The sequence below is a fragment of the Diabrotica undecimpunctata genome, chromosome 2, assembly GCF_040954645.1.
Source record: "Diabrotica undecimpunctata isolate CICGRU chromosome 2, icDiaUnde3, whole genome shotgun sequence".
NCBI lineage: Eukaryota > Metazoa > Arthropoda > Insecta > Coleoptera > Chrysomelidae > Diabrotica > Diabrotica undecimpunctata.
In genome coordinates this window covers 54,732,731-54,759,727 of record NC_092804.1, presented here as the reverse complement: position 1 = coordinate 54,759,727, position 26,997 = coordinate 54,732,731, and the positions used below count along the sequence as shown (strand labels likewise).

Below are 26,997 nucleotides of genomic sequence, written 5' to 3'. Positions count from 1 at the left end.
AATGGAAACCTTAAAGGTACTTCATATCGCATCATTAATGTTTTCACCAGCTCTAATACTACCGGGATCATCAACGCTATAGACAAAATAATGCAATTTGGAAAATGGAAATTGAGAAGGAATTTCGTTGGCCTCTTGTTAACTTCTGTATCGCGGTCGACGCACATGCAGAGTTATAATACCTAGGCCACCAGTCTTGAAAATTTATAATACTATCCCTTTTAATTTCACAGACCGTAAATAGGTTTTGGGCACTTGCGGTAACAATGATCTCCGTGTACTTATGTATTTCATAAACTCGGTCAAATTTTCTGAGGTTTCTTTTAATAACCCCAAAAAAACACGGCCACAGGGACGAAATGAGTGACCTCGAAGTGGGAAAATTTTTTTGAAATCTGTCTGTATCAGTTAAAGCCAAACACATTCTTGTAACGCAGATGATTTTGTTTTGACCTGAGCAGTTGTCAGAAAACGGGCGTAGTTCTTTTACATCTGTTCCAATATATTTTTCAATATAATCTAATAAAAAACGGCGGACTTCATTCGGGCTTTTTCGTGCTTCTGCTTCATGGTAAATATAAAGAACGGATTTTCGTAACTTAATATTGGTGATGCAAAAAACATTAACGGTAAGCTGCGACAGATAAAATAGGTTTTGTATAGGAATTGCAGGAAGTTGAAGATTCTGCATAAAATCGAAGGCGATTGCTTCTAGGTAGGTACATCATCTCTTTGAATGCAGGCAGTCCTCAACTTGATCATGTAGGGCAATGTAAAATTTTTTACTTCGGCGGCAGTGTACGACTTTTCGGCAACCGCTACTTTTTTGCTGCTTTTCCAAGACTAGGGCTTTTAATTTTTAAATTAAGCTCCTTACAGACATTACATGTGTCAATTTGTGGCCTACCATAAGGGAGGTTAAAATATTCATGAAATAATTTTTTGTACTAACTGTATTTTACTGTTCTCTCAGGATACTCAGTGTACTCTCGTACACTCTCTCTCGAGAGTCCTCTTCGTCACCTTGGCTTTTTCTTCAATGCTCGATGCCATTTTCTCGGGTTTTCTGTCGTTCCTTAATGTTCTTTGAAGTTGTAATTTTATCTATGATATTATAATGGAATATAACGATAATCAAAATGAAGTAATTAAGCATAAATACAAGGTAATAATGCAAATGTAAATGTTAAATAAATTCTATATTATATTTAATAAATTTTGAAAATTACTAAAATCATCAAGCAAAATTTTAAAGAAAATAATTAAGATTTTGTAAATTTTAAAGGATTTAATATGCGGAACTTAAATTATAAATAAAAAATATTAACAATTCAGTAATAAGCAGTTATAAAATTTTATCAATCCACATATAGTAATAACGTGCTATAAGAATTATTCACTTCTGTCGGCACTCTCTAAGTACCACATTTAAAATTATAAGTATTTGAGATGACCCGTATTAGGTATAGTAAGTTAATTTCGAGCTATGAAAAATTATTAAAAGTCCTCTGGTAAATGCATAGAGCTTTTTTAACTGTTATTCGTTTATCAAAACTTCTTTATCTATCGCCCTCAATATTTTCTTTGAGAAATAAATTCTGCTGTCTGTCGGGATCGAGTCCGAATCGTCCGGCTTGGTAAGCCAGTATCTAACCACTAGCTAAGGCCGGCAATCCAATTGATCTTAGATCTGATTGTAAATATTTCACCAGCTTCAAAAAATTATTGTATTCATAGATATTTCACTAGCTTCATAATTGCTTAATTTTTTTTGTTATGTCGATTTAAGCTGCTTTTATTAATGGTTGTTTCGTTAATTACGTTTTGGTTTAAATTTTAAATTATGATTTTTAATTCACCTTTTTTCAGTAATTCTTGTTATGACATATTTCTTCTTCTTCTTAACGTGCCCCATCCTTAAGGACATTGGAGATCATCATGGCCCATTTGACCCTATCTGCAGCCGTTCTGAAAAGTTCTATTGACGTTTTCCCACTCCATTGTCTCAGATTCTTCAGCCAGGACGTGCGCGTCTTGTCCCGGGTCCTCTTTTGCCTTCCACCTTCCCTTACAATACAATTTAATCTAGGCCGTAATTGCAACACTTAGGAAGTTCAATGGGAAAATATATTATTCGACAATTTATTACGTTGTAGGTAAATGAACTAATTATTAAAATATTACACGATATGTTTTCACAATGTTTCAATTATACACGGTGAAACTATAAAATATTAAGAACTTAAGAATAATTTGAGATTACAAATTAATGGATTAATTTGTGATTGAACATATTGGCCACTATATAAAAGAAGCAGACGACCAATAGAAAACATCTACATACATGTAAATATACATAAAATATAAAATAATAATAATATAACAATAATCATAACACTAATTCACTCGGTTTTTGAATTATTATCTCACCCGAGCAGTGCTACCTATAACTTGAATATTTAGAATTTATGATTCAGCTAGACTATCTAATTCAAATCTAAGCTCATTAAGAGGAACTGATCTAGCAGGGGCTTTTTTTAAAGTTTTACTTAAATTTGGTTGTGATACCGTATGTCTTCGAGGCGCTGGATGAGGTTGGATGCAAGAACCTTGATGCCTTTGTTTAATTCTATACACCTTCCTTTATCTTCCTTTATCTGTATCTTTAGAACAAGAAAAACTAGGTCAAGAGATAACTAAGTTTTTAAACAATTTACGAAAATTAAGGAAAGAAAAACGAACGAGGGAATACTTAAATATTAAAAGAGATACCTTGATGAATTGTGGAACGACTTTGAAGATCAAAATACAGAAATTGAACAAAAGGGTTCGAAAGATGATAAATATTTTACATCTAAATTTTACGAACAAGTAAAAAAAAGATACGAAGAAACGAAAAAGACTTTAGAGGAATTTATTAAAAATTCATACAAGTCTTCGACAAAAATTAAAGAAGTAGAAATTAGGATGGGAAAACTTCATCATTTATTGGAAGACGACGAAAACGATGAAGATATACAAGAAGATTTAAAAGAAAAGGTTCAAAAAATAGATGCTTTAATAATGTACATAACTGTGGACAATGAACAGGATACACTAGAAGAAGGTGAAATATAATGATTTTATACAATGAAAAGAAGGGTGCGGTCGATCATAAAAGAAAATGAAGAGATTAGAGGCGGAAGGATGCAAGAAAGAAAAAATAATATTACCCCAAATGAAGTTACCCTGTTTTGAGGGAAGGTATGAATCCTGGGTAACATTCTATGATATTTTTAAACGCTTGATACATGAGAATAACCAACTATCAAATGTGGAAAACATGCAGTATCTGAAGACAAGCCCCCGAGGAGAAGCAAGTAGAATAATACAACATTTAAACACAACAGAAGCAAACTACAGTGCTACCTGGAAAATTTTGCAAGATCGGTACGATAATCCAAGGATGAATCTATTTATATTAATAGACAAGATACTTCAGGCTGCGGAGATAAAAGAAACGTCAGCAAAGGGGCTGAAAACATTACATGATACTGTCCACGAAAGCTTAGAAGCCATTAGTGGACTAGGTATAATGACAGAGTCCTGGAGCCCTCTTATAGCAAGGATAAGCATGTTAAAGTGGCACACAGAAACCAGGAGATTATATGAAATGTCAATTCAAGACAGTAGGGACATTCCGACATATAAGTCAACACAGGAATTCCTATAAAGAATATTCCAGACATTGGAGATGTTGGAAACAGAAAGGAAAGGAACAGATCACAGACAACAGGTAAAGAAGAAGATAACCTGTGTAGTGTGTCATGAAGAACATAAACTGTTCAAATGTATAAAGTTTCTAAGTCAACAAGTACGTGAAAGAAACAAAATCGTAAAGAAAAAGCAATGGTGCGGTAGATGCCTTCTATACAAAAGGGTAGGAATGTGCAGAATGTGGTGGACAGCACCATTCATTACTGCAGATGTCAGAAGGTCAGTATGATAACAGAAGGAATTCTGAAAATAGAAGGCCACAAAATAGACCCAATTCTAGTGGGACCAGAAGTGACAACAGTTACAACGGATCGTCAAGGAGACAAGAGAATACCGTGAGCTGTTTTAGTCATCAGAATGAAAAGTGCTACTTGCAACGGCATTAGTACGAGTAAGAGACTCAAAAGGAAGCTCACAATTGATGAGAGCATTGATTGACCGAGGCTCGCAGTCATCATTCATTACATCAGAGTGCTATGTGAGGAAAGGGATGGTCTGGAGCATTGGAGTGCGGTGGAGTGACTATTGTTTTAACTCGAGTTAATACACCTCGCTTAAATGAATTGTTGCACCCGAACGTAATTCTTACGGGTGAACATGTCTCACAGGCTGGGTTTAATTAAATTGCTTGCTGATCGCTTGAGGCAAGGAGACCCGGTATTTTGCTTTCGTTGCCCGGTACCGGGTCGCGACCCACCATTTGGGAAACGCTGTTCTACACGATACTCTATTTCTTTTAATTTACGTAATAACTTTGAAGACAATTTTAGATTTAACTAATTTATTGGTTGAATATCAGTAATAACAAGAAAAACACAAAATTTCACAAAATTAACCAATTAAATGTTCTTAGTGATCTCTTAAACAATAATTAAATAAACGTGCAAATCGATATCACCACGCCACTGTGCTGAAGATAATTTTTTTTTCTTTTCGTAAAAATATCACTTTTTTATATAAATTTTTTTTTAAAGGTAATGAATTCTAATTATCTTCTTTAGTATTAACGAGGTTACCTTTAATTTGAGATTTGTCAACGACTGATTAATTAGAGATATTATTGTAAAGGCTTTCAAAAATGGTATATTCTAGTGAAGAAAGAATAGAATTAGTTTAACTATGCTACGGAAATAATCAGTGTGCTAAGGCTACGGCAAGGATCTTTAATACAAATCACCAAAAAAAAAAAACGTAAGTCACCTGATAAGTTTGAAGCTACAGGTGACGTTAATAACACAAAGCATGAAGTAGACCGTCGAGTGCGAAATAAAGAGTTGAAGTGGCGGTATTGGGTCATTTACAAATGGATCACAGTCAGTCTATCAGACAAATATCTCATGCATTTGGTGTATCAGCATCTAGTGTTTATCAAATTATAAAATCCCATAAATTTCACCCTTATAAAATAGATTACTTCATCAATTAAACGAAGATGATCCTGATCGTCGGCTTCAATTTTGTAAAGAATTTAGTGAAATCATAAATAATAACCAAAGTCGATTGCACAGTACGTGTTTTTCCGACGAGTGTACTTTTATGTTAAATGGTGAAGATAGTAGATATCATTGTCATTATTGAAGTAACCGTAATCATCATTTATTCATTTAGACAAATACACAAACACTTCAGAAATTAAATGTATGAGTTGACATTTAATTTAATTTAATTCATGTTATTGAACCATTATTTCTTAAAGAAAATCTCAACGGAACAACCTATTTAAATTTGATAGAAGACGTTATTGATCCGCTGATCACTGATACATTGGAATCTGATAATAATCTTTTAGAGGATGAACTGACTTTTTAACATAGATAGATAGATGGTTTATTGGTAATACATCAATACAAAAGTATTTTTTACAAGTCAAAGATAAAATATGTCAATATAGTTAATAAACACATAAATATAAACACAAAACATAAATACAGTGTTTTAAAATATACTTACAACAATTACAACAAATTAAAATTGGAGGTTAAATACTCCTCATACGTAAAAAAGGCATTCACTATAAGGTAACTCTTAATTTTCGCCTTAAACTGATGAAAATTAAGAAAATCCACAAGGAAAATAATTCCTGTAGCTGGCTGTATACCACGTATAACAAAAGAGGTTATTCTTTGTATGTGGGTATATTTTATTTTATAAAAACCCTTAAAAGGGCAACATTACAAGCACGAACGTTTTCGGAACAACTGTTCCATCATCAGGTTTAAAATGCAGGTTAACATGCCTGAGCCACCAAAATATTTGGGTAAAAACCCTTTAAATTGAAAAATGTTACCAAAGATTGTACATGATGTTTAGAATAATATGTGATGTTTAATATTTTAATTAGATTTTACTTCAGGTAACATACACCCATGCTTAAGTGAGTTCCAGTGTCCGGAGAGTAAACCTCTTCAAACGGACTACGGTTGGCAACTTTATAAAATAAAATATACCCACATACAGAAAATTAAGAGCTTTTATTCTAGCTGGCACTAAGTTATAGAATTTTATGGCTAAATACCTTGAACCATTTCTGGATCTCTCAAGACGGCTAAATTCTGGTATAAGATTATTATTAAATCTGGTGGGATACTTGTGAAAATCTACATGCGCATTGTATTGACCAAGATTTTGTTTAATGTGCAACAGACACTGCATAATATATACACAAAGTAAAGTCAAAATTTGTAAAGCTCTAAAGGAGTCTCTACAATCTGCTCTATAACAGAGCCCAGAGATAATACGAACACACTTTCTTTGTTGCGCAAACACTTTATCAATGTGACAAGAGTGACCCCAGGAGAGAATAGCATATGTCAGATGAGAATGAAAATTACTATGATAGGCTGTTAAAATAGTTTCCCTGGAAGTCACCTGTACAAGGTTCCTAAAGAGGAAAAGTTGTCGGGAAAGCTTTTTCGATAGAATAACTATATGTTGTTCCCAGGTTAATCCTGCATCCAAATATATCCCCAGCAACTTTGCTCCGGTTACACATTGTGGTAGAGCAGCGTTTTCAACGCAAGTGTTATTTCTTAGAGTAAAATTAACACTTTGTGATTTAGAGTTGTTCAAAGAACGACGGTTAGTTAAAAACCAATTGAATAAGTTTTTTTCAGATGTTTGGTAATCAAGGATGTCGAATTCAGAAGGGTGATAGCTTGTATAGAAAGTAGTGTCATCAGCAAATAAAACAGTGTTAACTGTTTCATTTTGAGAGTACACTAGATCATTAACAGGATGGAGTACCCCCACATTATGATATATGCGTAAGACAATTTTTGAATCAAGGCTTTCCAGGGCGTTGGATTCACAGAAGGGGTCGATCAATAGAGTGGCCAGCAATACACCACTCCGCCTGAATATCTTGCAGAGTTGCAACAAAGAATTGTGACAGAATGCCGATTATTGACACCGGACCGGAGGTACTTGTTAATGTAGGAAGAGGCTTTGAAAATAGACTGTATGGAGGTCAGAGGAGGTCATTTCGAACATTTAATTGGTTAATTTCATGAAATTTTATGTTTTTTATTATTACTAATGTTCAACCAGTAAATTAGTTAAATCCAAAATTATCTTCAAAGTTATTCCATGAATAAAAAAAAGTGTGCATGACGTGTTTTTTTTAAATTTTGAAGAAACTCTTGGTTTCTGAGTTTCTGGGGAGGGGGTCAAATTTTCGTAGGAACACACTGTATAACTGTACCTATGTAAAAATAAAATTAATTATTGTTGTTTTTATTATTCTCCTTACAATTTCATCATATTTTCTCATCCTTTAAATCTTTCTTGAACTCCCTCAAATATTTCAAAATCAAAATTTGCCAATAGATCCAGTCGTTCTCGAGTTGTTATAAAAAAGTTCTAAAAAATAAAATGACGTTTGTTAAATGTTACCTATTTTTATAATAAGTGGATGTGTGTGTATATTTGATATATACATATATTATTGTATACCAGGGGTGGCCAACTTAGTCGGACTCGAGATCTACTGTCTGCCTTTCTAATTCTTTGCGATCTACCGACTAGGAACTTTTTAACGATACTGGCAAGCAATAAAACTTTTAATTAAGAATTTTAACGTTAAAAGTAAGCTGAATATCTCAGAGTCGCTCACTATATCTCAGAAAATCAATCACTGCTTCTCTTCTTCTTCTTCTGTTTATGCAGACATGACTCTGTCTGGTTTTCAATTTGCCTCCAGTAAGTTGTCGTTCCATCGTTTTCGTGGTCTTCCTACTGATCGTCTTCCTATTGGGGAACCATCTCTTTCCATTCTGCTTATATGATCATTCCATTCTACTCTTCTATTTTTTTACCAAGTTCTTGATGTTCTCCACCTTGCATTTACGTCATATATCTGTACTTCTAGCTCTATCTCATAGTGTCTTGACATCAATTTTTCTAAGTGTATTCATCTCTGCTGTTTCTAACATCCTTTTTGTCCTCTCTGTGTCAGGTCGTGTTTCTGCCGTGTATGTCATTATTGGTCTGATGTCATATTGTTTCATTCAGACAGCCTGCGGCTCTGTTTGCTCTGTTTACTTGATCTTCCATTTCAGTTTCGAGCTTTCCGTAGCTAGGTAATGTGATGCCTAGATATTTAAACTCCATCACTTCTATTATCTGACCTTCCAGCTCCAAATTACATCTTAGTAAATTTGCTGTTGTAACCATGTATTTTGTGTTTTTTGGGGAAATTTACATGTTAAATTTTCTGGCGGTTATTTTAAATTGGTGCAGCATACGTTATAAATCATCTTCACTTTGAGAGAGTAGTATTGCGTCGTCTGCATAGCAGATTATTATGGTTTTCTCCCATTTGGTATACCTTTTTAGTTCTTACTTTTTTTATTATTTCATCCATAATCAGGTTGAACCATAGAGGATATAGAGGGTCGGTTAGTTCTTCTTCCACTTTTACTTTTGTTGTGTTGTTTTGGTAGATATTTTCCATCGTTTTGATTATTCCTAGAGATATCTCTCTTGCGTACAATAAGGCAATAATACAATAATAATAATTTCTCTGGCACTTGCGTCATTATAGATATTGCATCGGTGCATGATCTTGCCGACCTAAAACCTTGTTGTTCTTCTGCTACTGTTATAATTTCATTCAGTTTATTTATTATCACTTTGGTTGTTAATTTTAGTGTTGTGTTTATAAATTAATTCCTCTGTAATTTTCCGGGACCGATTTGTCTTCCTTTTGGAAGAGAGGTATTAGGATGCTTGATCTCCATTCTTGAGAAATTCTGTTTTTGTTCTATTATTTTTTGGATTAGTTTTAATAGTTGTTTGGTTAGATCTAGTCCTCCGTACTTTAGGAGTTCGTTCGGTATTCTGTCCTCTCCTGGTGATTTTCTATTTTTTAATTTCCTTAATGCTTCCTTTACATCTTTCTCCTTAATATTTATTTCTTCGTTGTTCGTCACCTCTGGTGTTGGGGGTTCATCATCGTCACCTTTAACAAATAGGGATCGAAAGTAGTCTATCCATGTTTCCTTCTGAATGTGTTTCGTTTTTATTAGTTCATTGATCTCTTTTCTTTGTCCTCTGATCATCCTCCATATTTCTTTTTGTGTTCCGTAGAAATCGTGTTCCATCTGTTTTGAGAAGCTCTGCCAGTGTTCTCTTTTTATTTGTCTAACTAAAGTATTCGTTTTATTTCTGAATCGTTTATAGTGGTTATATGCCTGTTGTGTTTGTTGTGTTCTGTATTGTTGTGTATTGTAAAAAAGCTTTGTTAATTTCTTCACATTTTGTCTTCACTTCCTCTCTAAACCATGGTGTTTTCTTTTTTAACATGTTAGTGTTCGTTACTTTCCTCCCTCCAAGTGATTCTGTTGCTGCGTTAACTATATTATTTTTGAGTTTTCTCCAGCTTTCCTCGATGTTATCGTTTTCTAATATTCCATTCCTAGTGATCTTCTCCGATATTCTTTTTCTGTATAAGCATTCCGTGGATTCCGTTTTTGTCCTTCGACTTTGATTTTTATTTGTGTTGGCGCCGCTCTCTTGGGTGTGAAGTATTTCAGGATGATTCTTATTTTACATAATACTAGGCTATGGTCGCTACCTACATCTACTGAGTTGAGGTATCTTACGTCGATTATTTTCGATGGATATATATCTCTGTTGGTTATAACATAATCTATCATAGATCTTTGTCCACGGGTGTTATTAAATGTATATTTGTGTTGGTCTTTGTGGTCAAAAAATGTGTTGTTTATTCTGTTCTATCTGATTCTGAAAGACTATTTTAGCATGTTTCGAGATCTGAAAGAACTTTTAATCTGAAACCGATTCGGCTCTGAGCGCTAAGATTCTGGATTAATTAGCTTTATTGCTTGCCAGTGTGTATTAGTAATACCTAAATAAAACAAAAGTATTAATTCTTATTTATTTATTTTGCTAACTATATTAGATTTAAAAAAAATTAATGTGAGTCGCTCGCGATGATCGATGCAAGATTGCTAGCACTCAAATAATTTTCGTAATATTTAGGACGGGAATATGTAGGTATATTAAACCAATAATTTTTTCCTTGCGCGCGATCGACTGATCTAGGGTCTGCGATCGACTGGTCGATAGCGATCGATGGGTGGCCTCCCCTGCTGTATACCGTAAGGATATGCATGCGTCTCGATATTTCGCGTCACGCTAAATATTACTTCGGGCCTGTGCAAAAACATCATATCGACCAAAAGAAAGTATTAATTTCGAAAATATTTTCATAAATAATGGGTCTTCAAAATTTAAGATTTAATTGTTTATGTTTAATTTATTGACAATAAATGACATCTTCTTCTTCTTCTTCTTCTTCTTTTTCCTACTTTATAAATAGGCTTAATGCCTATTTTACTTCGGTTTTTTAGCCTCAATTGACATTATCTGACCATCTTTTCCTCGGTCGTCCCAATGATCTTCTTCGATTTGGCGATTTGTCTCTTGCTATTCGTACTATTCTATTTTCTGTCATTCTTTCGATGTGTTGATTCCATTCCACTTTTCTTCTTTTGGTCCACGCGTTTATTTCCTCTATACCACATCTCGCTCGTATTTCCTCACTTCTTACTCTGTCTCTTAGAGTTTGGTTTTTTATTTTTCGTAAGACTTTCATTTCTGTTGTTTCCAGTAGTCTTCGTGTTTTCGCCGTATCTGCTCTTGTTTCCGCTGTGTACGTCATTATCGGTCTTATTGTTGATTTATATATCCTGGTTTTCGTTTCTGTTGTGAGGTATTTGTTTCTCCAGATTGTGTTGTTGAGACATCCTGCTGCTCTGTTTGCCATGTTCACTTGTTTTTGTACTTCTTCTTCCACTTTTCCGTAGCTTGACAGTTTTATTCCCAAGTATTCAGTTTCCATAACTTGTTCTATTATTTTGTTATTTACGACTAGTTTACATCGTCTCGGTTCCGCTGATATCAATATCGTTTTAGTTTTCTCTGTTTAGATCTCCTCCGTCTTGAATAACATTGGATATGCAGATGACACTATAGTTTTTGCCGATAATCTGAATGACTTACAGATATTAACAAATCGCATAACAGAAGTCAGCAACAGATACGGACTAGCTCTTAACATAAAGAAAACCAAATTTATGACAATTAGTAAAAAACCAATACTAAACGCTCAACTTACAATCAACCAACAGAATATCGAAAGAGTCGAGCAATATACATATCTAGGCACCAATTTAAATAGCCAATGGGACCACTCAACAGAAATTAAACAGCGAATAATAAAAGCAAAAGCAGCATTCGTTAGAATGAGAACCATTTTCAACAGTCGAGACATATCATTAAAAACAAAATGCCGTCTATTGAACTGCTACATATTCACAGTTCTGCTCTACGGAATGGAAGCATGGACACTGAGTGTTGCATCTATGAATCGGCTCGAAGCTTTCGAAATGTGGTGTTATAGGCGCATCTTACGTATATCCTGGGTTGACAGAGTTACTAATGTGGAGGTCCTGCGTAGACTGGGGAAAGAATGTGAAATTCTCATGACCGTCAAAACTAAAAAGTTGGAATATCTAGGACATGTAATGAGAAATCAAGAACGTTACGGCCTTCTCCAGCTAATTCTTCAAGGGAAAGTAACTGGTAGGAGAGGACCGGGAAGAAGACGCATTTCCTGGCTTTAAAATTTACGAAAGTGGTATAACACGACTACCACTGAACTGTTCCGCGCTGCAATAAACAAAGTAAAGATAGCCGTGATGATCGCCAACATCCGGAACGGATAGGCACTTTAAGAAGAAGATCTCCATGTTATATATGAGCGCCGTATCTTCGAATTCTTTAATTAATCTTTGTAGGTCATCTTCATTTTCGGCTGTTATAATGCGTCGTCGGCGTAGCATATTATCCTTATTTCCTTTTCTCCCATCTATATCCTCTTCTTTTTTAACTTTCTTTATGCTTTCATCCATTATCAGATTAAATAGAAAGACATCTTGTTAGTGAAAAAATTGTAATTACTGAGTTTTCAATATAAATAATAAGTAATTGTGTTTATATTTTATGATATAACATTGATTTTGATGGTAAGAATGGATCGACATTTTTTTAAATTGCTTTCACAGCTCTCCATGTTAATATTTTTTGACGGTTCAGAGTTTATTTCATGGTTCTTGGACTATATTTTTAAATGAAATTATATTATATAATTTATATAATATATATTAATTAGGCGATCTACGGCAGCGATTCTGTGATTCGGCTTAAGTGATCCATATTAGATGACCGTACTTTGAATCCAAATTAATTTCTTTGAAAATAAATATTCTCTAAGTAAATCTGCAGTTGCAATATAAAATTAATCTAAAATTATTTAAATTTAATACACAATATTGTTTAACCAGTAAGTTTAAAAATAATTTAGTTAAATATATAAACACAAAACAGTTAGGATACCCAACTGGAACACATATTGTAATATTAAAAATTGTGTACGCTTATGTCGCCAATAACCTAAATGATTGATACGATTTTGTTTCTTTTCGAAATAAACAAAGTATTAATGACTATTATATAATTTTTTTTATGTTCACAGAAACCCTTTTTCTATACGGAATCTCCACAGTATATTTGAAATTTGACCGGTTGTAATCTCCCCTTCCAAGGGACTTTATTCCCTAAATTATCCTCTGATGGTAGCACACCCGCAGAAATTGTCAATGTTCACTCACCCAAGAATCGACTTTGTGCAATATCTGCGACTACTTATTCCGAATCTCTGCTCGAGTCATTTATCAAATTCAGTGTCCAAATGAAATACTTGTTTAATGTTTTAGAAAAGAATTCGTGTAAGGGTGAAGGACCAAGGGTAAATCTTTGTAGTAGGTATTTCACAGCATATAAGAGGATTCAAAAAGTTCATGTTTTAATGTTCATAAAAATTTGGAAAACTTGCACCTTGACCAGTTCTTTCACAAGACTATCAGGTAATAATAACAATAAAATAATTATAAGCAGAGATACAGTAATCACCTATCATAAAAATAAAAAATTTCATTGTTTGTTGATAATTTTCAATATAAAATGACGAATATATTAAAATAGAAAAATAGCATTACACAGTGTCTTCATTATTAATGATAGTTAATATAGTTACATACGAGATATCATAGGACACTATGGATAAAAATAGTTTAACTAAGAGACAAATTTTGATTTATTGACTTAACGGAGGCCTCTGGCTGAGTACAAAATAAACAACTGAACGAATCTTAACATGCGACATAGCAAATTAAAGGAGAGGAAATAACGAATAAATTAAGTAAGAAAAAACAAACAAGGCGACTATCAAAGGGTACTACACAGTATCTTCATTAATAATGAACGTATAGCGACAAACTAGATATCATAGAGTGTTATGACTACAAATAGATTTACTATAAGACAAATTTTAATTTATTGACTTAAAGAAGGCCTCTGGCTGTATACAAAATACACAACTGATTGAATCCTAACATGCGGCATACCAAATGAAAGGGGAGGATATAACGAATATATTCAGATAAAAAAACCAATAAGGAGACTCCTAAAAGGGCACTACACAGTATCTTCAATTTTAATAAACGTATAGCGACATACGAGATATCATAGTGCACTGGATGAAATAGATTAACTATAAGACAAATTTTGATTTATTGACTTAAATAGGGCCTCTGACTGAGCACAAAATAAACATGTAATTGAATTCTAACATGCGACATAGCAAATGAAAGCGGAGAATATAACAAATATATTAAGGTAGAAAAAATGAACCAGGAGACTACAAAAAGGCACTACACAACATCTTCGTTATTAATGAACGTATAGCGACATAGGAGATATCACATCACACTATTGATGATATGACACATTTATATTTACTTGGTTTACATGCAAGAAGTTTATTATTTTAAAAATGTAATGGGCGACTTTAGACGCCAATTGATTGGATATCACATCGCATGCTACGGGCAAAATCACTAGTCTAGTTATAAAAGAGGACAATTTCTATTAAAATGAAATGAAAGTTAGGTGAGCACCAATACTATGACAAGAAAAATGATATATGCTGTTAAAAATACATACGATGGCAGAGCTATTGGACCAGATAATGTACCCATCAAATTATCATTGACGAAGATATAAAGTAATGGCTGAACTCTTTAATCTATTCTATTAGATTAACACTATCTCCAAACAATAACAATTTGTAAAAATTCTTAAAAATTCAAGTACAATAATCTCTTCAGACCAAACAACCCAAACTTTAAGCTATACTACAAGCCAAGCCACACCCTGAAAAAATCTTTGAATTAGTGATACACACTTTGGGTTTGAAAACGATATAGGCACAAAAAAAAGCTTTGTTCAGTTTAAATGTACTGGCTTTGTCGTGTATGGACATCCATCAGGATTACTTGTGTTTCGTAGACTTTAAAAAAGCTTTTATTGCAGTTCCTCATAAAAATCTTACAGGTGTATTAAAAAGCAAATTATTTCTCAACTATATTGAAATCAAACTCTTAAGGTAATAGTTGAGTAGCAAATTATTTCTCAACTATATTGAAATCAAACTCTTAAGGTAATAGTTGATAACCGGAGACATTAATATATGAAGAGGAATCTACAAGGAAACTAAATTCCTGTAGTTGGCTGTTTACTATTTATCACAAAAATTTGTTTAAAAATCGCTTTATAAAAGGTGTAATATTAAAAAAATATCGGGCTACATCACAGAACGTTTCCGGAATAACTATTCCATCATCAGTGCTATCTGTATGTACATGTTTAGAGCCACTAAATACATGGGTAAAAACAATGTTATGTGATTTACTCTGAGTTACATTTTGGAAAATTAAAATTTAGGATGTTTAAGTTACAATAGGAATTTATTACATGGCAACTTAAGACTTCACTAAGACAGTAATCCGGGATATGCCTGTACCGAGTTGATGCTGTTTAATATCTAGTGTTAATCATCAAGTAATCTAATTGGTTTCTCACGATTTTTCCATGAGATTTTAAGGTGATGTCCAGTTAAAGTCTTCGTTGTAAAAGTTTAAAGAACATATTTGAGATAACCATGTAATTTTCTTGGCAGAAACGCTCTCCCCTGGCATTTCAAGTACCCAATCCATGGTTTGCTACACAGTTTACTACTTTGCCTTGACCCACTTTTGCACTAAAATCTTCTATTACAACTATAACATCTTTGGCTTTGTTTGTTGTAACATGTCTTTGATTTCTTCATAGAAGCTTTCTAATTTTTCATCATCTTTATCTGCTGTAGGTGCGTATATCTGGACATAGATCTGGATCTGGACAAATAAAAATTTAAGAATTTTTATAAACAATTAAACGTATCTCTAAAAGGAATTGACCGATCAGATTTTAGGAAGTCTCATTTGATTAGCTCTGCTCTGCTCTGCTCTAACTAAAGTGCAATAGAATTAAAGGGTCTCTCCCTACTTAATTTTGTAGGAAATGGAAGTTACCAAAAATGTTCTGGTAACAACCTGTTAGTTTCAATGGAACAAAGTACATTTAGTAAAGTATTAACAGAAATAACTGCAGGGATAGTGGAACACTTGGTGCCAAAATGGCGAAAAAGATGAAGTACAGCCTGTAGTTCTCATAGAAATGATTTCAAAGGAGGCAAATCAAAACAAATGGTTGGGTGTTGGAAGCACAGAGAATAAGAAGTGTTATTGCTGCAAACTTTGTGTAGTGAAACAAAAACTTATTAATATTTTCATAATTTATTTATTTCACAATGATAAATAGTGATATAGTTTTATAATCAAATATAGTAATATAATTTTACAATTTAGTGATATTTCATCATTTTATAATATATATGATAGAGTTTTATAATCTAGTATAGTTTAGTGATATAAATATTAATATTTCAATTAATTACAAAAAGCTCAAAACAAACAATCTAAAACATATTACTAAGTGGCTCAAAATGTTCTAAAATGTTTAGATAATATGAAGATATTATATTGCTGCAAACTGTATTATAACATATTAAATTAAAAATGTTTATATATTGTTAAAAACAAAAACATAAATCATGTATGTTACAATTAATTACAAAAATGACACAACACTAACAAAATAAAAAATATATTACAACCTGGCTCAAATGTTTTGAAAACCCTTAGAGATTATAAAGAAGTGTTATCGCTGCAAATGTTACCTTATAAAATATTTAAATAAAAATGTTTATCCTCAGTTTATTTTATAATTATATGATTATATGAGATATAATCAATATATATATATATATATATATATATATATATATATATATATATATATATATACATATATATATATATATATATATATATATATATATATATATATATATATAAACTTTGTGTTATAAAATTGTTAAATAAAAATGTTTAAAAACATAAAACCTGTATGTTACGATTAATTGCAAAAAGTTAAAAACAAACAAATTTAAAATATATTACAAATTAGTCCAAAATTTGTTAAAACCCTTGGAAAATTAAAACATACAAGTAAAGAATACAATTTCAAAAACTAAAACAAACCTAAAATATACTACAAAGTAAACCTACAAATACACCTAAAATATACTACTACAAAGAACAAGGTTTGTGGCACAGGCATTACAACTTTGGGTTGTATAGAACCTTTGTGGAACCTGACATAAAATTAATTAAGGTAGCATCACAGTATAGACAACAACAGTTGTTATTTATACTGTGGTAGCATACCTTACATGGATAGAGCATTTCATCAGGCAAGAGGTAGGTGCAACAGTCGGAAAGGTTTTTAACAGAAGAGGGCTGATGGGACAATAAACCAGAAGAAGACCCAAGACTTAGGTATCAAAACAATTTAGAGGATGATTTAAAATCTATTGGAGTTAACAAACTTCGTGTTGTAAAATAAAAACAAATTGTTAAATAAAAGTGTTTATAATTAGTATATTTCACAATGATATGTAGGTATTTAGGTTACAATTAGTTACAAAATCAAAAAGAATAACACAAAGATCAAGACAAAACAAAAAATCTGAAACATATTACAAAGCGGCTAAAAAATTTTGAGTTATAAAATTGTTAAATAAAAATGTTTATATTCAGTTTATTTCATAATTGAGATATAATTTTATAAAGGATATGTTTATAGAATATTAAATAAAACTATTGCCTTTTTAATTTTCACAGGTTGATTTCCTTTTCCTTCTGAAAAATATTATACACCATAATAAACATAATACATCAATCATTAATCTTTACCTTTAAAATTAAATGTATTTATAATCTGGGGCTCCCCAAGATGAATCTTTGAAATGAGTTGCAAAATCTTCCACTCATTGAACACCTAAAAATTTAGCATTTATTAAATTTGATAGTAACAGAAATTAATTTTCTTACATGTCTTCATCGTTCTGCTGTTTTTTTAGGGCCACCATCTACTGTATTTACTATGATAGCAAATTCATCTCACAATTGGGCTACTTTCTTAGCCTTCCTTGACTATTTTGCCAGTAAGCACTATTTATTTTTATGAAATCTAACATCACTTCCAATTGTTTCCTGGTTGTCTTCTTTTTAATTGAAGCCATTAGTTTATTTTATTATAATTATAAAAAAATAGTAAATTGTTTCCACAAATTACATACAATAACATAACCTAACTAAGAGCGAAAACGGACGTAATTTTAGGCAGCTTAAAAATTACATTTACATATAGATAAATTACATATCAAGATAGGCAACCCGTTATACGTAGTTCTTATATCATACCGATTTGGAAATTTTTACATAAATGTGTTAAAATCGGAGTTTACACCATGTAATTATTTCACATAAATGATACATCATAGCCCTCATTATCTGTTCCCTTAACAATTGAACTTGGTATTAACCATGTCATTTTACAAATATTTTTGGTGATAAAAGAAAGAGCAACTTCTTATTTATGTGATTTTCTTTTGTATTTAAAAGTTAATTTACATAAATAATAAAGTTTGTAGAAATTGTAATGAGTTGCCATACCTACGTTTCTTATTCCCCTCAAATACACCGAAAACACCAATCAAAAACTAAACATTATTATCTGAGGACCTAAATCTAATAACAAAATTGGCAATTACTTGTCAAAATAAACGTCACAGAACAACCCTCACGCATCAAGCGATCCAGTCGCGTTGGAGACACACTCTTGTAGCACCCTCGCTTGTTTTTTTCAACACGCCCAAAGACGTAGACCAAGGAATAAAAGGTTGCGTTTTACAGTTTATTTTCACGATTGAAAATGAGGATATATTTTGTATACACAAAACACCAAGAAAGATGAAGAAAAGAGATATTACTTTTATAAAATTACACCCTTAGTCTTCGCCTGGATTACTAACCGACTTAATAGTTTATTGGGTTAATTGTTCAGCTAAGTAAGCAGATACAATAAAAATTTCAAACGTAGTATATAATTATTGAAACTGCGAATTTGAAGAAAGGTGTTAATATCCTAAAAAACTAGAATATTCTCACTTACAGTAGCACCACTATAAAAACGGATACAAAAATTAAAAGTAAAGCAAAAAACTTTCTAAAAACGTAGTATGAACCAATTATATAATTATATATTATTACCACAGTTAGTACTTAGTCTAGTCGTCACAGACTTGAACTCTAAAAATAATAAGAACAAGCTGAATTTTGCTGAGAATGTAGCATTAACAGTTGACCACTTACATAAAACATTTATTGAACAATATGGTTACTCAGGAAGTATTGAAACGATATTCGTTGTTTAGGTTTTCGTTGAAAAAAAAAAACAGAACCAATCGTCACATTTTAATGGAAGATCTCGATATATAAAAACTGCGAATAGTTTATTTACGTAGAATTAAAAGATACCGAAAACAAGACAATCGTCTTGTTTTCGACAATCGAAACCTATTTGCATTCTAGTTACATTAAGAATATAATTGGAGTGATACAAAGCGTAAAAGGTTTTCTAAAATCCGTTTCTAAGGGATAATGCTTTTGTGAAAGATTCCTAACTAAGGTAGAAATCACAAACAGAAAGTGGAGACTATTACGACCAAATGAATTCTGAAAACTTAGGGAAGTGGTTGATAGCAAATAGTGTTATCGTTGTTGACAACGCACTATGTCACAATAAACAGGCGGACAAAGCTCCTACTTTAAGTAGTAAAAAAGGAGACGTGAAAACATAGTTGAGATAGATATATATTATTTGATGATAACATGCTCCGACCTGACCTTTACGATTTGATCAAAATCAATAAGCCCAGATTTGTAAAATACGTGGTTGATCCTATTGCAAGACAATATGGCCATGAGGTATTAAGATTGCCACCTTATTATCCTGATCTCAATTCAATCAAATTGGATTCATTATCAACTAGCCTATATTTGTCCACTGCTGAACGTAGGCCTCCTGTAAAATTTTTCAACGATTTCTATATTGAGCTTCTTGCATCCAATTGGTGGTGATTCGCTTCATATCATACGTCCATCTAGACGATGGTTGTCCTCTCTTTTGATATGCCTCTTGTCTTGGTTGCCATTAAAGAATCTTTATGGTCCGGGTTAAACCGGTAAGGACCGGTTAAACATATTGGTTAAAAACCAACAAACTGGAATATTAGACTTAAAATTATTGTTTATTCTACCAAAGGCAGCACATGTGAGACCTATTCTTCTTTGTATTTCAGTTATCTGATTATCTAGGCCTAAGCAAATCTTATGCCCTAGATATTTGTAAGCTATTACTTGGTCGATGCTATGGCTTTCAATTTGAATTTTCTCGCCGACTACAAGGTTGGTTATATTAAAATTTCGTTTTTGAGGTGTAAATTTTAAGACCAATTACTTTTGATGCTTCATATAGCGTTTCCAGCATTTTTGTAGTTTTATCAACTATATCAGATATTATAACGATGTCATCGATAAATCTTGGTGTTTTAGATCCTCTTCATTTATAATAATTTCCATATTATCCTCTTGTATCATTTGTTTGAACATATATTCGAGTACAGCTGTAAACAATGTAAGTCGGAAACAAGCTGTACCAGTTTTGTAGATACTCTTAATCAAGGCAATATATCGGTAGTCGATGCGACAGTCCACTAATGCCCGGAGCATTTTATGATGATCTATAGTATCAAACGCTTCTTCATAGTCTACGCATATAAGAAAGATAGGCTTGTTGTATTTTGTGCACTGTTCTATTAGCGTTTTAATAACTTGTAGATGATCATTTGTTCCGTATCTGGAGCGCGGAACCCAGCCTGTTCACTAGGTTGGTAACTATCCAGTTTGTTTACAAGCCGTTTTGTTATTATCTTCATGAATAGTTTTTATGTATGGGAAAGCAAAATAATAGGTCCGTAATTCTTTAGTTTGTAGACATTTCTGAAATGTCACCTTTTTTGTGCATTATGGATATTATTGCATTATTGGGAGGGGTTTACACCTCTTGTCAAACAAACATTGGTCATCTTTTTCAACACATTTACTGACGTTTCTCCTTCTTTGATTTGTTTTACGACTATCTCATCTATTGCAGGTGATTTATTGTTTTTCATCTCCAAGAGAACTCTTTTTATTTCCTCTGTTGTGATATCTGCAAATTGTATTGGGCTAAATTAAAAAATTATGTGGGACCAAGAAATGTAACGTTTAATTTAAAAGATGAGATCAATTTTTAAAAGAAAATTCGTCTAAAGAATTAAAAAATTTATGTGAGAAAACGATCCAAATCGAAGACAAATTTATCAATAAAAAAGCAACCAAATATGGTCTTTGACCAATTAATAATAAAGCTTGATGAAAATTTCGATTATTCTGATGAGGAATTTTACAATGAAATAACGGATGAAGAACTCGATTTATAAATATGTACAAAACGTTTTACACATTTTCTTTAATTTATTAAAACTTTCTTTAAAATAATTATTTTATCATTACATTTAGTACAACAGTTCTTACAATTTATCGAGACAGGCAGAAAACCGGTAGAAAAATTCAAAACCTGTATTTATTACTTAATGAAATTAAATATTTGTATTCGTTGTGGAATTCGGTTAGTCAGGTATTATTTTGGACGATATTTATATTAGAAAAGCCGTAAATTACAGAAAAGGTTAAAATAAAAGACAATTCGGTCCGAGAACGATTTTTTTTTATTTTCCAATAGTCTTTGATTCCATTCTTTTCTTTAACATACTTTGTTAATTGAAAAATAATGGTCCATAACAAACAATAATGAGTTATCAGAAATTGTATTCCCATTTTAAATAAAATATAACAAACTGTCAGACAAGACTTGGCAACAATTTTCTGAATTTGCTAAAAACGTGCATTTCCGTCTTGTACTTCCATTTCTATCATCTGCACACTTCGCGACTGTTTGCTATCTTGGGATAGTGTATAGGGATGATATACGAGTTCCCACAGTTTCTTTACTTTGCACACATAACAAAGTTACTTAGAGGTTAAAAAAACTAAACTCTTAGCCAACGCCATAAATACCTGTAGTATTGATTAGGTAACAAACAAAGAATATCAGATAATAAACGTATCTACGTATTTGAAGTAATATATAGATGTAGTGTATTGTTACGTCAACCTTCTCGCTACGCTAGTGATCCCCGTCCTAATGACGATGTTTTGACGTCACCGAACATTCGAAGAAGCTTAGATGATTCCATACTGTTCAATAAAGCAGGTTTCAAGATTACCAAGTAAAGTCACGAAGAACCCGTCGGAGGGAGCAAGAGAGTCGACGGGCCGCTGAGAGACTTCGATGGATTTCCTGAATAACTGGACTAACATATATAAGGAAAATTAAATTGTAGAGAGTTAATCTAATAAATATATTTGTAGCGTGAAGTAAATAAAATCTTATAAATTAATTGTGTATTTAGTATTAGTGTTAAAAGACTGTATGTAAATTAAAATAGATATAAATAAAAATAAGAGAACATTACTTGATACATAAAAGGCCTTTTAAATCGAAAAGTGCACAGGTCTACACGGCCAAACTATCCCTTTTAAATCTATAATCTACAATTGACCTCTTCAACGGACACGTTCATGATAAAGATTAAAAAAACCTATCGACAAAATATCAGCTGTGTCAGAATGTTTAAGAGTTTCATATGGATTAGGAAGTTCAAGAAAAAAATATAGAAAGAATACATATTGCAGTGGAGCAAATATTAAAAAAAAAATTAAAAGTTCAGAATATGACGGTAAAAACAGTAGAAAACCTCTGAATTTACCTCTCTCCTATACCAATATGTGCTTTTCCTCTGGGGATGTTTACCACCTCAACTCAGGGGTGGAAAAAAAACAACTACGGTAGTAACTAGAATAGTGAATTTTAAGACAAAAATGTTCTAAAAGTTTTTTCGAAGTCAATATTTTTGGAGTTATTCGCGACTGAAAGTACACGTCATAAAAGCATATTTTTAAACGGTTTTTAGCGGATAACTTCAAAAATTTAAATTTCATTGGGAAAACTGGGATCTGAAATGAAGCTTATAAAACAAATAAAAATAAATTTGTTTTTTAATATTACCGTAAACTTAATATTAACAAAGTTATAGCTGTGTGAAAGTTGACTTTTATTCATCGAATACAAAAATCTTAAAAACTTTTTTAAAGATCTTAAAAGACCTTTAAAATGACCACTGGTAACAGTAATTTGCATGAAAATTAAGTAAAAACAAAGTCCGTTTACAGTTTTTGTGACACAGAAAGTAAAAAAGTCACCTCCGTCAAAACTACCCTGGTTGAAACTATTCGTTGTTCATTTACAATTTACTTCATTTATATACAAACATTACATTCTGGAAGTTTAACTGGTATAAAAGGTTTAGTTTTAAAAAAATCTGATTTAAAATGAAGAGCATATCTTTTAGATATTGTTCATTTGTGAATCCTTTTATATAATAGTAGGACCGCCGCCCTTGAATAAGGTTAAGTTGATTAGTCGGCAGAAGTCATGAAAGTGCGATGTTCCCTCTTGAAAATTGAGAATTAGTGGTGGAATCACAGCCAGTCATTATTTTGTTGGGGTTTATTAGTAAATTTGTCAAGGGAGCGTGCTATTACTTTTGCTCTGAAGATCAGACCAAAATGTTGGAATATATTTGGATAAAAGGAATTGGGTGGGAGATTATAAGGGAGGTGACTTTAATTAGCTTATCTTTCGTAACCGAGTTACATTTTTTATACAAACGAAAATAGGTGTATCTTGTGAATTACTCAATTAAAAAGTTTTCTCCAGAGAGAATTTTCCAAATTATTGGATTAAGATTAAGAAAATCGAAGTAGTTCACTTTATTTTTGTCTTGTGTACCAAAACATACGCTAAATTTCACAAGATTTTATAAAACCCGTGCACGTATATTTTAAAAAATATATATTATAAAGCAAAATTATTTTGATATAAAAAATCCCATGTACCATCTCTTTATGTTTATGTATGTACATACATATATGCTTTTAGACTTTAGAGGACGGAGATAGAATAAGTCTACGATTATGCGATCTGTGTACCGCATTATTATTTCTTTCTTTGTTATTTCACGGTCTTTGTCACCTTGAATATCTTCAAATTGATCTTCAAGATAATGATTAAAAGAACCTATTTAATTCATAGACATGTGGAGTTCTAGTAGCTGCCTACGAGTGAACGGACGAAACGAATACTGCTATGGCAGCAATGTTACCAGACATTGTTCACTCGGCTAAACAAACGTTACGGATATGCCCATCTACAGCAAGTCTACAAAGTACGAATAAGAAGTAGAATTCAACGAGCAAGTGAGAGTTTGAAGCGTAGAGAGAGTGAGCAAGACTTTGAAGTAGTTGCTCGTATAGCGCTCTTTTCTTATCCGGAGACACCAGACAACATATTGGAAGAAATTGCTGTAGAAAGCTTCATCAATGGGTTGAGAGACAGTGAACTATAGAAAGCTTTACGACTAGCAAGACCGAAAGTTTTAGATGAAGCGCTAGACATGAAGCGAAACAGCTGGTCAAACTTCACGGAGCTATCGAGTACGAACCTCCGAAGAGAGCGACGAACAAAACGATAAACGTCTGGAGGAAATCGTACCGAAAGTAATTCGTAACACGATGCTGAAGAGACGCGAAACCAGATGTTGGAATGGTGGCGACGTAGGTCACATTCACCATAAATTGAGGGAAAATAAACAACAGTCAGAAAGCTAGAACAGATCGAACACTGGGCTGGAAAAAGTCATTCAAATGCTGATGTTTAGTCAAGATGGCCATGTAGTGCAAATTGTAATCACTGTCTTAAATTAGAGGAACAGCTTTGCCCCGTATGACAAACCACCGTTATTAAAATTAAATAATTTGTTTCAAAAATCACCTTGTTAAAAATTTATTTTTTCAAATAATAGAACTGCTACAATAGAAATGAAAATTAAGTCTAATCCTAAAATGTAATTTTACTCTGCATGAAGGCTTCTCTTTTCTAATCGGTAATCAAAGGTCAATAATTGTAGATAACTAATGTCTTTACAGGTTCGGATTCCTTAATTTTAATGATCAATGGCAGCCTCATATTTGCCTTTAGTTGAGTTCATATTAACTTTGTCGAGTTTAAAATACAAAAATAAGGAGGTAGTTTAGGGACGGTATGCCAATTATTGCGAGCACAGTTATCAACATTTACCATTTTGTTATTTAAGTATTAAAATTTTTCCTATAAAATTCTGAGTGCAAAATATTGACTAAACGTTAAGATAACAAATTTTTATATTTTTGCTCGATCAACCGAATATTCGAAAGTTCGCACGTATTTACTGAAAGTCTAATTATTATGTGTAGCTTTATTTTGCAGGCATATGAGATAAGGGAGATGGTTCTATAGTTGTCGCACTTATGGAAACTGCATTTTTTTTTATATATTTTAGTTATGGTAGATTTGTCTACGATTCCGGTAGTCACGCGAACCATGCTTTGCTCTCAATTTCTTATTGGGAGAAATCATTTCCCATAATTTTCTCCTTCCAAAATCTAGTTACATATTTCCTATTCCTCCCTGGTGAATGGCAGCAGCGATCATCTAAACCAGTTTAAGGCGCAAAGTAAATAATCCTGGACCGGCTTGAAACTGGAATACTACAATCATGACTGGAGCAGTTTGAATGGTTATGGTACTGCGATGGGGAAGATAATGGGAAAAATACCCCATTATGTTTCCTACAAATCTAAATAGCAGACGGAAACAATAAAATGGCCCTCTTGCTACCTAGAACGTACACAGCTCCTTCATGTCTGGGAAACTTGCAAACACTGAAGTCGAAATAAGAAGAATAAAAATAGACATTTTGCAGAGACATCATAAAAGAGGCAGCTAAAGAAGTATTAGGCATAGAAGGTAGAGAAAGAAGAACAAGAAAGAATGACTGGTTTGACGAAGAATATCAGATTATGACAGACAAAAGAAAACAGAGCATATTTACTGATGCAACAGAGGCACAGAACCCGACAAGCACAGGAAGAATATAAACAACTAAGCAAAGAAGAAAAGAAAACTCACCCAACAAAAAAGAGAGAATATATAAAAAAAGAACTTCAAGAACTACAAGAACTAAGTAAATCAACAAAGACAAGAAAATTTTATCAGAGACTGAACAAAAGCAGAAAAGATTTCAAACCGAGAACAACGATGTGTAGAGATAAGGAAGGTAATATATTGACAGAACAGCAAGAGATACTAAGTAGATGGACAGAACATTTTACGGAAAATCTCGAAGGAGATCGGAGAGAGACGAACCCTGATATACCATTAGACCAAGCAGACAACAGAAAAAAGACTCCACCAACAATAGCCGACATTAGAGCAGCCGTAGACAAATTAAAGAACAATAAAGCATCGGGATCGGATCAAATAGCATCTGAGTTACTGAAGGAAGGAGGAGACGCACTACAAAAAACAATACATGAATTGATAACAAAGATATGGTCGAATAAATAGCTACCAGCGGAGTGAAATAGCGGTATTATTGTACCATTACATAAAAAAGGAAGTCAGTTAGAATGTGGAAACTACCGTGGAATCACGCTGCTGAATGCAGCATACAAAATAATGTCCAACGTCATTTATGAAAGACTTAGACCACACGCTGAAAAAATAGTTGGCAAATACCAAAATGGCTTCTGTAGACAGAAGTCAACAATAGACCAGATATTTGTTCTGCGACAGATCCTCGAAAAAACAAGTGAATATAACATCGACACACATCATCTCTTCATAGACTTTGAAAGCGCATATGACAATATAAACCGAGAATTCTTAATAAAAGCAATGAAAGAATTTAATATACTAACACAACTAATAGAACTGATAAAAGAATCTCTAAAAGTAGAAAGTAGAATCCGGATACAAAATGAATTAACGGAAACAATAGATGTGAAAAAGGGACTACGCCAAGAAGACGCTCTATCATGCATCTTGTTCAACATCGTACTCAAGAAAATACTGAGGGACACAACAGTCAATACACGAGGAACAATCATTAATAAAAGCGTGCAAATACTAGCATTTGCAGATGATATTGACATAATCACAAGATCAAGAAGAGAAATAATAGAGGCATACAACCAAATAGAACGAGCTGCACAAAATAGTGGTCTTAAAATCAATCAGACCAAAACAAAATATATGCAGGTAAGTAAA

General features: G+C 32.6%; 1 protein-coding gene and 1 long non-coding RNA gene across 2 annotated transcripts; one reads left to right on the top strand and one right to left on the bottom strand.

The window, feature by feature from the left end:
• Positions 1-3,163: 3,163 nt before the first annotated feature.
• Positions 3,164-3,712, top strand: LOC140433686 (uncharacterized). Its single transcript, XM_072521665.1, has one exon. It carries the CDS (start codon positions 3,164-3,166, stop codon positions 3,710-3,712), a length of 549 nt encoding a protein of 182 aa, XP_072377766.1.
• Positions 3,713-17,257: 13,545 nt separating this feature from the next.
• On the bottom strand, positions 17,258-17,801 carry LOC140433309 (uncharacterized). The gene is made up of 3 exons (XR_011949921.1): positions 17,676-17,801; positions 17,538-17,622; positions 17,258-17,483 (listed from the first exon to the last, which is right to left on the bottom strand). It is a non-coding gene; the product is annotated as an uncharacterized lncRNA (long non-coding RNA).
• Between the last annotated feature and the right edge of the window lie 9,196 nt (positions 17,802-26,997).

Coding starts and splice junctions, on each gene's coding strand:
- LOC140433686 (XM_072521665.1), top strand. CDS start 3,164: ATGAAGAGATTAGAGGCGGAAGGATGCAAGAAAGAAAAAATAATATTA.